General features: G+C 45.7%; 1 protein-coding gene across 1 annotated transcript in view; it reads right to left on the bottom strand.

The window, feature by feature from the left end:
- SCN10A (sodium voltage-gated channel alpha subunit 10) overlaps positions 1-13060 on the bottom strand; it is a gene marked incomplete at both ends in the record, with an annotated part of 75967 nt that overhangs the window by 47299 nt on the left and 15608 nt on the right. Inside the window, 5 exons of the mRNA XM_082663514.1 lie at positions 37-178; positions 6566-6629; positions 7032-7253; positions 9438-9529; positions 10119-10247. Of these exons, the coding sequence (XP_082519640.1) occupies positions 37-178; positions 6566-6629; positions 7032-7253; positions 9438-9529; positions 10119-10247 (649 nt within the window). The remainder of the gene's footprint in view (positions 1-36; positions 179-6565; positions 6630-7031; positions 7254-9437; positions 9530-10118; positions 10248-13060) is intronic.

Genomic DNA, 13060 nt, shown 5'->3' with positions numbered 1-13060 from the left:
CCAACCGAGTCTGTATGGGGACATGCAGATCAATACCTGCTGGTAGAGGCGTTCCCAGGAATCCTGTGTCATGAGGCGGAACAGTGAGAGGAAAGCCCAAGCAAAGGAGTCAAAGCTGGTATAGTTAAAATCTGGGTTGTCAGATGTTTTAAGGCAGAAATAACCTTCAGGGCAGTGGCTGCAGCAAGAACAGAGAAGGTTGTCAATTGCACAGCCTCCCACTTACTGGGGGCAAGACAGTCCAGAGTTGTGGGAAGACCTGAGGGTTTGAAGTCAAAGACTGGAGTTCAAGGCCTAGCCTACCTCTTATTAGCTGAGTGACCTTGGACATTCAGTCTCTTTAGGTCTCAGTTTCTCTTGCCCATTAAATGGGGACGATAATGTTAGGGAATTACTGACTGAAACCACCCGTCCTGGCCAGGTTAGAACCGCTTACGTGAGTTGTCTCACAACAAGAGGTCTCAATAAGGAACATGGAACCAACAAGCTGCCACCAAAACCAACCAGAAGAATTTGGGAGGGGAAAAAAGGACGGAGGAGGTGCCAACCCATAATAGTCCTGCAAACCTCCCAGACTCCCTCGTGATAGAAACTGTCTTGACTGAGAGATGTGTGTGCAGCCAGGAAGGGCCCTGAGTCAGACCAAATATGGGCACAAGCAAAATGATTGTCCAGAAACAACCCAGAAAGTTAACCCAACCTCCATAAATCCTGAGACCGCAAGCCATGAGGCAGAGCAGTTCTCCTAGGTTCCCTACCCTGCTGCTGTCTGCTCAAACACTCATTTACAAAAAAGTGTTTTATTTTGTCAATATGCACGTTTCCTCAGACGATTCTTTTTTTTTTCTTTTTTGGCTGCGTTGGGTCTTCGTCGCTGCACACGGGCTTTTCTCTAGTGGCGAACAGGGGCTACTCTTAGTTGAGGTGCGCAGGCTTCTCATTGCGGTGGTTTCTCTTGTTGTGGAGCATGGGCTCTAGGTGTGCGGGCTTCAGTAGTTGTGGTACGTGGGCTCAGCAATTGTGGCTTGCGGGCTCTAGAGCGCAGGCTCAGTAGTTGTGGCACACGGAATTAGTTGCCCCGTAGCATCTGGGATCTTCCCAGACCAGGGGTCGAACTCGTGTCCCCTGCATTGGCAGGTGGATTCTTAACCACTGTGCCACCAGGGAAGTCCCTATGATTCATTTCTGAGTGTTAGACAAGATCTCATCTTGGGCCCTAGAAGAGGTACCCCCCCCTCTTCGCCCCACCCCACCCTGGTAACATAATACCTTCATGTCAGAGTTTCATGCAAAGGGAAATGGCCTGGAGAAGGCTAGCTGGCTGCCCAGACATGACCCCATAAGATGGTGAGCTCTTTGCAAATTAACACCAGGGGAGGCAGAGTCAGTAAAACCTGAGCCAGTTGGCATCACCTGCAGAGTTGTCTTTCAAAGAAGGACTCACAGTTAGCCAAGTTCAGTGACCAATTACATGCAACAATCAAAACACCACTTTCCGGGCTTCCCTGGTGGCGCAGTGGTTGAGAGTCCGCTTGCTGATGCAGGGGACGCGGGTTCGTGCCCCGAACTGGGAAGGTCCCATGTGCCCCGGAGTGGCTGGGTCCGTGAGCCATGGCCAATGAGCCTGCGCGTCTGGAGCCTGTGCTCCGCAACAGGAGAGGCCACAACAGTGAGAGATCCGCGTACCGCAAAAAAAAAAAAAAAAACCACCACTGTCCAATAACTGAGCACGTACTGTGTGCCTCTCTCACTCCTAAGTGCTTTACAAATGTTATAATTTCATCATCTCAATAATCCTTTTTTAAAAAACGGATGTGTGGTACTGGCACAAAAACAGAAATATAGATCAATGGAGCAGGATAGAAAGCCCAGAGATAAACCCACGCACATATGTCACCTTATCTTTGATAAAGGAGGCAGGAATGTACAGTGGAGAAAGGACAGCCTCTTCAATAAGTGGTGCTGGGAAAACTGGACAGGTACATGTAAAAGTATGAGATTAGAACAGTCCCTAACACCATACACAAAAATAAGCTCAAAATGGATTAAAGACCTAAATGTAAGGCCAGAAACTATCAAACTCTTAGAGGAAAACATAGGCAGAACACTCTATGACATAAATCACAGCAAGATTCTTTCTGACCCACCTCCCAGAGAAATGGAAATAAAAACAAAAATAAACAAATGGGACCTAATGAAACTTAAAAGCTTTTGCACAGCAAAGGAAACCATAAACAAGACCAAAAGACAACCCTCAGAATTGGAGAACATATTTGCAAATGAAGCAACTGACAAAGAATTAATCTCCAAAATTTATAAGCAGCTCAAGCAGCTCAATAACAAAAAAACAAACAACCCAATCCAAAAATGGGCAGAAGACCTAAATAGACATTTCTCCAAAGAAGATATACAGACTGCCAACAAACACATGAAAGAATACTCAACTTCATTAATCATTAGAGAAATGCAAATCAAAACTACAATGAGATATCATCTCACACCAGTCAGAATGGCCATCATCAAAAAATCTAGAAACAATAAATGCTGGAGAGGGTGTGGAGAAAAGGGAACCCTCTCTTGCAGTGTTGGTGGGAATGTAAATTGATACAGCCACTGTGGAGAACAGTATGGAAGTTCCTTAAAAAACTACAAATAGAACCACCATATGAGCCAGCAATCCCACTACTGGGCTTGAGTCATGTACCAAAATGTCCATTGCAGCTCTACTTACAATAGCCAGGACATGGAAGCCACCTAAGTGTCCATCATCAGATGAATGGATAAAGATGTGGCACATATATACAATGGAATATTACTCAGCCATAAAAAGAAACGAAATTGAGTTATTTGTAGTGAGTTGGATGGACCTAGAGTCTGTCATACAGACTGAAGTAAGTCAGAAAGAGAAAGACAAATACTGTATGCTAACACATAAATATGGAATCTAAGGGGGAAAAAATGTCATGAAGAGCCTAGGAGTAAGATGGGAATAAAGACACAGACCTACTAGAGAATGGACTTGAGGATATGGGGAGGGGGAAGGGTAAGCTGGGACAAAGTGAGAGAGTGGCATGGACATATATACACTACCAAACGTAAAATAGATAGCTAGTGGGAAGCAGCCGCATAGCACAGGGAGATCAGCTAGGTGGTTTGTGACCACCTAGAGGGGTGGAATAGGGAGGGTGGGAGGGAGGGAGATGCAAGAGGGAAGAGATATGGGAACATACGTATATGTATAAGTGTTTCACTTTGTTATAAAGCAGAAACTAACACACAATTTTAAAGCAATTATACTCCAATAAAGATGTAAAAAAAAAAACAGATGTGGAAGCTGGGGTTCAGAGAGAAGTCAGCTGTCTAAAAGGACACAGATGCCAATGGATTTATTTAAAAGGAGAAACATAACTGTCAAGTAGTTTATGAAGGAAGGCCAAATTGAAGATGACTGCCTGGTGAGCACTGGGATGGCGAGGGCTGCACTGCCCTCTCTCTCACAGTAAGAGGGTGAGTTGGTATCACGAAGCATCTCTAAGCATTAGGCATGTGAGTGCTCCCCTGCACCCCAGTGAGATGGCCTGGTTGAGGAGACAGTAACGCCTTTTCTGTAGTTCTGGATTCTACTTCAGGATTCCTCCACCAACACCAACCCTGGGGGGTCTTCTTATTCCAGACATCCATACAAACACACATCCAGGAACCCACACAATTGATTAGGGCCTGACAACTTGATTATAACTAAATCCCAATTCTGTCTCCAACCTTGGCTGAAGATTTGCGAGTTTCCAGACTCTGTAGACCCACATATAAAGACAGTCTCTTGGTTCTGCTCTCCCAAGGAGCTAGTTAACCCATTACCTGTAGGTTTGCTAGTTAACACTAAGGGCAGCCTATTTCTATGTCTGCTGTAGAACACTCTATAGCTGCTACACATCAACAGCTAACTGCTCAGAGAATTAAATGAGACCACGGTGTAAAGGCTCTTGCAAGATGCCTTCAGCATAGCAAATATTGTATGTCAAATGCAGAAATAAATTTCTTGGTGTTTTTAATCTGAAGCTACCAAAAAGATGGACTAGAATAATGTATGTGAAAGAATGCTGAAAATCATCAAGTATTTCCTGGTACTTGTTCTCCACTTTGAGACCCTGGACTTTCTCCCTGCAGTGTCACTGGTCAGTGTGAGCTTTTGCTCAGGGCTCTGGCTTCTCTGCAGGTCAGCACAGAACCCAGGTTCGGTGTTCACAGCATGCTTGTCAGGGCTCACTCTGCCCATCATCTAAGCTGGCCTCTACTTAACATCCCAGCCCTATCCACTCCTTCCCCGCCTGGCCAGGACCTATGCAGCAGGATAGCTGGTCTCTCTCAGCGTTGGAGAGGGGCCCCATGGATGGACCCCACAGCTTTACCACAGTCAGTGCATGGGCTACTGTGGAACCATCCACATGAGAAATGCCATAATCCAGACAGGAGGAGGACATTGACGGGTCCTTGGTTTCAATTTAAGTCAAATGCAAATAAAAACTGACATCAGAACAACCCTCTTCCTGAACTCAAGAACCAAATGCCAAGTGCATTCGTGAAGAAAGAGGCCAAGGGGTCTGTGTTGCTCAAATTCTCCTGTTAGTCCCACCCCTCAGCTCTAGCTGAGATTGTTTTCCTGGGGAGCTGATGAAGGCAGAACTCCATAAAGTTCCCACCCACCTCCACTTGTGCAATATAGGGCTGTTAGCCACTCAGGGAGGAGGTTGTGTGGGCTCGGGGTTCCAGACCCCCTCGCCATGGAGATGGGAGGGATGAGTCTTTCTGATCTGTTGCCTGATCTCTTTCTGCTCACACCTGTTCCCGTGGTCAAAGCAGCAGGCAGACATGAGGGGCCCTCTACCCCTTTGCTTTGTCTCACATTCTGTTCTGCTATCTAAAGGCTCCATCCGGGCTTCCCTGGTGGCACAGTGGTTAAGACTCTGCCTGCCAATGCAGGGGACACGGGTTTGAGCCCTGGTCTGGGAAGATCCCACATGCCGTGGAGCAACTAAGCCCGTAAGCCACAATTACTGAGCCTGCGCGTCTAGAGCCTGTGCTCCATAACAAGAGAAGCCACGACAATGAGAAGCCCGCGCACCACAATGAAGAGTAGCCCCCGCTCACCGCAGCTAGAGAAAGCCTGCACACAGAAACGAAGACCCAACACAGTCAAAAATAAATAAATAAATTAAAAAAAATAAAAAATGTAAAGGCTCCATCCAAACCATCTCTTGTTCATCAAGCCTGGAGACATCCTGTTTACCCTTCAATCTCACCTCAGTCACCACCTCTAGGAAACCTTCCCTGACATCCTCCCTGCCTCACACCATCACCTCGCTGTGTTTCCCCAGCCCAGGAAGCCTCTAGGACAGCACTTGTACTTCACAGCATAGCATCTTTATGTATATGCATCAGAGCTCACAAACTGGCAGATTGCTAGTTGAATTTGCATTGCTAAAATATTTTGTTTGGCCCACAATATGTAGACATTTTCTGAAATTGGTAGCCAATGTTTATAGTTAAGAGAGTTTACATAAAAATTGAAATTTCCTGTCTCTCTTTTAAAAACTTGGACGTTCTGGAAACAGTGGACCCACATTTCCACATGACAACCAAAAGCTGAACTGAGAAGTGGCTACCCCTTTAGATGGAGCATGAACTCTCATGATCATGATTCCCACCCAGCCTACTCCTCACATTTGTTGTTATGTGTCTGGCCTCTGCAAGTATTTGAAACTGCAAAGTCTGATGCATGTGTTTCTTCCTCTGCTATGTGAGGATAATGAAACCCATGTGGTAGAGTTGTAATTAAATGTAGAGCATTTGACATAAAACATATTTAATAAATATTTGTTCCTTCCTGGGGCAGATTGTTTGTAAAAATGACCACAATTATTCCCATCCCTGTCTCCACACCCCTTTTAATATGATGTCGCAGGTTCTCCCAGCAACAGGTGGAGTCTATTCCCCCATTCCTTGGATTTGGACTGGCCTGTGCCTTGCTTTAGTCAATAGGATGCAACAGAAGTGACATTATGCCAGTTCTAAGCCTAGGCCTCAAGAGACCTGGAACACTTCCACTCTTTCTCTTGGAATCCTGCCTCCACCAGAAGAATAAGCCTGGGCTAGTCTGATGGGGGGGTGAGAGACCACATGGAGCAGAGACAAAACACCCCAGCTGAGGCCATCCTAGATCAGCCAGACCCCTGCTAATCCATCTACTGTCTGCAGATGCATGAATGAGCCCACTCAATATCAGAAGAACAGTAGACTGATCTCAGCTCAATGTGCAGATCTGCAGAATCCTGAGCTAAGTAAATGGCTGGTGTTTTAGGCCACAAAATCTTGGGGTTGTTTGTTACACAGCAAGAGCTAACTCATACACTCCCTCCTCATGAGCCTGGGATGGCAGAGGCCATGACTTATTAATTTCTACATCTTCCTCAGGACTTGCAACCCAGGCTTCACCCAGAAAAAGCTGATGACAAGAAGGAGAAAGGGCTGCTGGGCATTGGTGCTATGTCATGGCTTGGGTACTCACCCTGAATCAGATCCATTGCCACACAGTAAGGGATCAGAAGTGCCTGGTTTGTTGGTGTAGAAATCTGCAAAATAAAGGAAGAATTGAAAGCCTCACATGGTTCTCAACCCTCAACTCAAGCCTTGAGTGGTGAAATCAACACCTGCTGAGTCTTCTGCCAGAGTGAGGAGAGAGCCCTTGGCCATGTGCCCTCACTGGATATGCTGAGACGCCTGGAAGGGGAAATGTCTCATCTGGGAAGAGAAAAGCTGAGCAGTGGCTTCAGCTTTGAGCTTCCTTCAGCAGAGGCAGAATGACCTGCCTCTGGATTTATAGCTCATTTCCTTGTAAAAGGAAATTTGGCAACAGAGAATGGGGGGGCCCAAAAGTAAAACACAACTCATGAGAAGCATTTCAGCAGAAAAGAGGAATCAAAATATATGTCTATACAGGTATGCAGGGGCTTCACACCCCCTGCCAACCAGACCTGGGTCCCTATGACAGAAATTCCACTCCCGTTTTTCATGAGAAGAGTAATTGGCCGTCTCGTTGACAACTGTGCAATTCTTGACACATTTGTTCTTGAGGTTGCCCTTGAAGAGCTGCAGGCCCACCAGGGCAAAGACACTCAGGCAGAAGATGGTGAGGATGGTCACGTCAGCCAGCTTCCTCACCGAGTGGATCAGGGCTCCCACGATGACCTTCAGCCCTGTGGGAAGATGACACCGATACTGCCACGTGGATGAGGTGCCACACGCAGAACACACATGTGTGCCTGGCACGCTTGCATCTTAGCCACCCTACCCTCTCACTACACACAGGTGTGAGGTATTTTACAAACTCTAGGGCAGTTCCAACCCCAGTTTCTCATCTGAACCTTGTAATAAGTCTGAGAGGCAGACAGAGATTATTGTCCCATTGTAAAGATGAAGCAACTGATATCCAGGCAATGCATTTCATTTTAAAGCTAATAAATTCTGGAGAGTAGCAATTCAATTTAAAAAGTAATTGATGAGTACCTGCCATGTTCCAGGCACTACACTAGGCGTGAGGCTACTAACTTCATTCCAGTCATTTGGTATCTGTTTTTCTGTCCTTATCTCAGTCCTGGGAGGCAGCTCAAGGCTGGGGACACACGTACCTCAGTGTGTGTGAGTGTGTGAGTGTGTGTGTGTGTGAGTGAGTGAAAGAGAAAGAGAAAGAGAGGAGGAGGAGGAGGAGGAAGAAAGGAGGGAGAAAGGGGGAGAGAGAGACATGCAAGGGAGATAGAATGAGACAGAGATGCAAAGACACAGATGTACATAACAGTGTGAAGCCATGAGGGACACTGAGAGTCACTGAGGAAGAAACAGAGAATCTGAGAAGGAGCACAGCTGGCAGCAAAGATGGGGCCCCTGCTTGTTTAAGGAAAGATGATTTGTTGCTCTGGCAAAGGAAAACACCTTCTTCGGGAAAGCAGCTCCCCAGGTAGCAGAAAGAGCTCTAACCAGGGAAGTAGACTGTGATCTAGCCTTGCATTCTCATTCTGGTCAACAAATAACCCATTGAGCACACCCCTTGCCCCTTGTGGTCCCCTCTGGGAGCCGAGCAATGGTTAAGGCACTGGCCTGTGGTGGGGCTGTCTGATGAGTGAGGGGAAACTCCATAGCATTATTGAGCAGGTGGGCACACAGAGGAACAGCCCCTCACAGAAGCCTGGGAGTCGGGGTAAGATGGGGTGGAGGGTGGGGAAGATGGGAAGGACCAGGGAGTCTCCTTGAGGAGGTCAGAGCGTGGCAGAGCCCTGAGGATGCATATGAGTTAAGTGAAGAGAGAAGGAGGGATTTCCTGACAGAGGAGCAGCATGGCCCAGGGCTGGGCAATGAGCAAAAGCTTTGAATGTCTGTGGAACCACAGGCAGATTCTGGAATGTGGTGTGAGGTGGGTACAGGAGAGAGATGAGGCAGGGAGAGGAGGAGGGTCAGGACAGGCCAGGTCTTGTAGACAAGGCTCAGGGTCTTCCTGGCTGGGAGTAGGTGAGAGAGGTACCAAGCAGCAGAACTGACTACTTATTGCTCTGATTTTCTTCATGAAGAAGCTTGTCCAGTGCAAGTTGGCAAAGACTTTTCAGTCGTTCCCTGCAGAACCAGTCACAGAACCGTGGAAAGGGACTTCTACTCTAGCGTGAGTATTTCTATTTCCCAGATGAGGGCATGGGTTCTCAGGGGTGAGGGAGGGTAGATAACCCATCAGGTCACAAGGGAGAAGCATTGAGTCCCATCTCAGGGCTGTTACCTGGTCTCTGGCCTCACTATCCCCTCCATCAACCCAGTGGAAGATGAGGAGTATCACTGGGCTACTTATTGGAGGCCTGGTAAGATGAGCCCTGGTATACTATTTTTGTTTCTGAATTGCCTGTAATCAAGAATTGTCTAATTATTTTCTCTTCTGTGGGTCCAAAGACAGGGCTGAGGCCCAAATTTTCAGATCCATGGAAACGGGGAAGATACTCACCAGAGCCTAGGACTGCCTTTTTCCTTCTTCACTGTTTCCAAGTTTACATTTTGGTTTAAAGTATAAATGAGAATCTGACTGAAGGCTTGCCTGAACCCCACAATGAGAACATAAAACGAAGACTTGACCTTTTTGTTCTTTACGGACACCATGGGGTACTGTGGACAGAGTGTTGGCTGAGAATCAGGACATGAGGTATCCAGGTCACAAATGCCTCTAGTGATGAGGATTTGGGATTGTGTTTTCTACTCTCTGGGCCTCAGTTTCTTTGTCTCTTAAATGGGGACAGTAGTCCATGTCCCAGAAATTTATAGGGCTCTTGTGAAAATCAAAGTGGGACATTAGGCTGTGGAAACAAACATAAGCTCTATGAGTAAATGTACTGGTTAAAGCGGCTCACCTGGGATCACAGACACTGTTTTTAAAGCTCTAAGGACTCTGAACGTCCGCAGGCCTGAGATCCCTCGGAGATCTATGGCTTCACCAACATACCTGTAGGACCAGAAGTTAGTCAGCATCTCTGCAAGAAGAGGTACTTGGGAATTCAGGCAGCATAAATAAGGACAATTTTGGGTAACACCAGCCTAGGAAGGACCCAGAACAGACACTGAGAACCTACTAGCACTTCCACTTATAGACTGACATGAACACTGATTTAATTAAGGCAATATTTTCCAGAATGGCCCCTTTGAGAAGATGTATTGTGATCTAGAAGGCTCCGTGTGCTACATGTGTGGATGGATATTCAAGCATGTGGGTGTGGCCAACCCGTCTTCTCAGGCACTGGTTCTCAGGTAAAGACCTTCATATCTGGTAGGTACAAGGCTGAGCCTTGTCTGATCCACTTTGACAGGCCAGTTATCAGCTCAGATCTGAGGTCTCCAACTTCTCCCTGAGTGTATGGGACTAACCCTAGAAAATGACTCCCAAAGCAACAGTCTTTGGCAAAGAAACCCTAGGCCACACAGTCCTGAAAGAGGATGCTGGACAGAGATAAGGAAACATCCCCAGAGTGGCAGCCTGGACACACCTACAAGCCCTACACAGATGCACATACAAGTCAGTGTGGAGAAATACTCACGCCAGGGTGATGACACTAAAATCCAGCCAGTTCCAAGGATCTCGCAGGTAAGTGAACTCATTTAGACAAAATCCTCTTGCCAGTATCTTTATCAAGGCTTCAAAGGTATAAATGACAGTGAAGACATATCTGGGAGGGAAGGTGGAAAGGGAGTATTAACTGTGCCTTGGAGAGAGCTCAGAGGGACAGTGGCTGTGATTGTTCCAAAGGAGAACGTGCAAAGATCATCGCCAAGGTGGGGAAGGGGAAGAAGGGAAGGTAGGGAGATGAGACGCAGACGGAGGAACTCAGAGGAGTCACACATATGGGTGGGGTGGGATGATCGGCAGCCTCTGCTGCTCTGAAGGTAGGCAGAGGGCGATGGCAGCTGAGAACCTCTGGCACCATGAGGTTCAGAACAAAGTTCCTCCTGTTCCATGAGGCTCCCCGAGGATTTCTGCCCTGAGGGAAGCTGGCAACTCCTCTCTCAACTTGTTGATGGCTGAAAATATGGAAGAGGGAGGAGGCCCAACTACATCCCTCCTCTCCAAACTTCTCTACTTCTGACTCTTTTCTTCTCATACCGTTCCTGGTCTGCCAGCATTTCTGGCCTCAGGGATCCTGGTCTGTTTACTGTCTAAGGCAGTAAACAACTAGGTGTCATGGAAGAAAAAAGCATCTGAGTTCACACACATTTTCTCAGGAGGATGGTTCCTGTTAGAGGAAGTCATCTCAAAACAGCCACTCTGCTGGGCACTTTGTGGGTTTGGATTTGAAGAGATGGATCTGAAGCTTAGGTTGAGAGTAGGGTAGTGTTTCTCAAGTGTTCAAAATCCCTCCATCACCAACAGCAGTGGTTCTCAGACTCTAGCACGCATCTGACCCCCTGGAGAGCTTGTTCAAGCATCTGATTTCTGGGCTGCACGTCCAGAGTTTCTGACTCGGTAAGTCTGGGGTAGGGCCCAAGAATTTGCATTTCTCACAAGTTCCCAGCAGAGCCTAATGCTGATGGCCTGAGGAACTACACTTTTAGAACCACCGACCAAAGGGATTCAGATGCATGCATAAATCACACTTAATTTTGGATACATTACATTTTAAAAGTTATAAAATTCTAAATGTAAGCCCTGGTATGAAAAATGAAAAGATTTTTGATTAAATATGGCAGATTGAAGACATGTATTTACCTCCAACCTTTTGGAAATCCTTCTTAAATGATAGTAAAAAGAATTTTTTAAAAAGCATAAATTCACTAGGGCAATGATAATGGAGAACATAACAGCACTCTGGAAATTAGAGTGAAGACGGATGAGTGGTAACTGACAGAGCAGACCCTAGAAAGCTGAAACCTTAGCTGGAAGTAGGGAGTTCCCAGAAGCAAGCCAACCCACATGGCAGAGCTCCTTAGGACTTAGGGATGCTAAATACCTCTGAAAGTGGGGCCTGGGGAGACAGTGGCAAGAGGGTCTGAAAGGGCAGTTTGAAAATCTTTACAAGAAGCAGTTGGGCTTTCTAAATCCCCCTCCTCACCAACCATTCAGGGAGGAACTGCCTCCTCTGATCTGGAAATAGACTGGATTGAACAAGAGGGAGAGAGTTGCATCCTGAAACAGGGGTATAAAGGAAAAATTTACATATGTACTAAAAGGCAGACAACCTTCCCACCCACCCACTTCTTCCCCTCAGTAAGTTCCTAGAAGCCTGTCAGTCAGGTTAACAGCTCAAGAAGTTGCTGCACTTTTAATATGGACAGCCAGCCAATGATCATCAGGAATCTGAAGCCTACTTCTAACACCAAAGACTAAAAGAACTGAACAGGAAAGAAAGAAAAAGAAAAAAAGACAATGCAGATAGAAGATGAGTCAGGAAAAAACCCTTATCATTAATATTTTTAGAGAGTTAAGAGATGAGAAGATACTGGATACATATAGAAGGCTATAACAAGAATATTCAAAGAACAAAAGAGAACTTTTGAAAACAAAAATATGATAGCAAAAGTAAAACATTAATAGAAGGGCTAGAAATAAAGTTGAGGAAATCTCACAGAAAGTGGAACAAAAAGAAATAAATAAGAGGTGATTAAAAATATGAAAATTCGAGAATTAGACTAATAGGTACAATGTCTGATTAATAGGAGACCTAGGGATTTCCCTGGTGGCCCAGTGGTTAAGACTCCACTCTCAATGCATGGGGCGCAGGTTCGATCCCTGGTCAGGGGACTAAGATATCACATGCTGTGCAGTGGCAAAAAAAAAAATAGGAGATCTAGAAAGAAACAGAGAAGGAAATAGACAGGAGAAAATTACCAAAGAAATAATATAAGAAAATTTCCCTAAACTGAAGGATCAAAATATTCAGCTAAAATACCCATGAGTGTTCAGGAAAATGAATGAAAAAGGTTCATATCAAGGCACAACATCACAAAATTTGAGAACACTGTGCACAAAGAGAAGAGCCTAACTTTTTCTGAAGGAGTGAAAATCACAGGTCACATACAAAAGATTGAGAATCAAAATACCATCAGATTTCTTAATAGCAAAATTGGAGGTTATAAGACAGTGGAACAATGTCTTCAAAATTGTGAGGAAAGTAATTTCTAATTTATAGCTGCTTCCCCAGCTAAACTGTTTAGATGAGGCTAGTATAAAGATATGCCAAGTCTCAGAAAATTTATTTCCCACCTACCCATCTAAGAAAGTTACCAGAGGATATGCTCCACCAAAACAAGGAAGTAAACAATAACGAGGAAGATATGGGATGCAGGGGAGTGACAAATGGAATCCAAAAGAGGATGGAGAAGGAAAAATCTCTGGAAAAGAGCTGTACATCAGGCCTAGGGAACATCTAGACCAGATTGAGGCAGGAGTTGAGGGACTCTAAGAAGGCTTTCCCCAAGAAAAATGGAAACTGATGGATAATCTGATATGTTCAAGTAAATTTAAGCAATAATTAAACCTCTGGAG

Source organism: Grampus griseus (genome assembly GCF_964374135.1).
Source record: "Grampus griseus genome assembly, chromosome: 10".
Taxonomy (NCBI): Eukaryota; Metazoa; Chordata; class Mammalia; order Artiodactyla; family Delphinidae; genus Grampus; species Grampus griseus.
The sequence above is the reverse complement of the archived record's forward strand: the minus strand, read 5'-3'. Positions and strand labels throughout refer to the sequence as shown.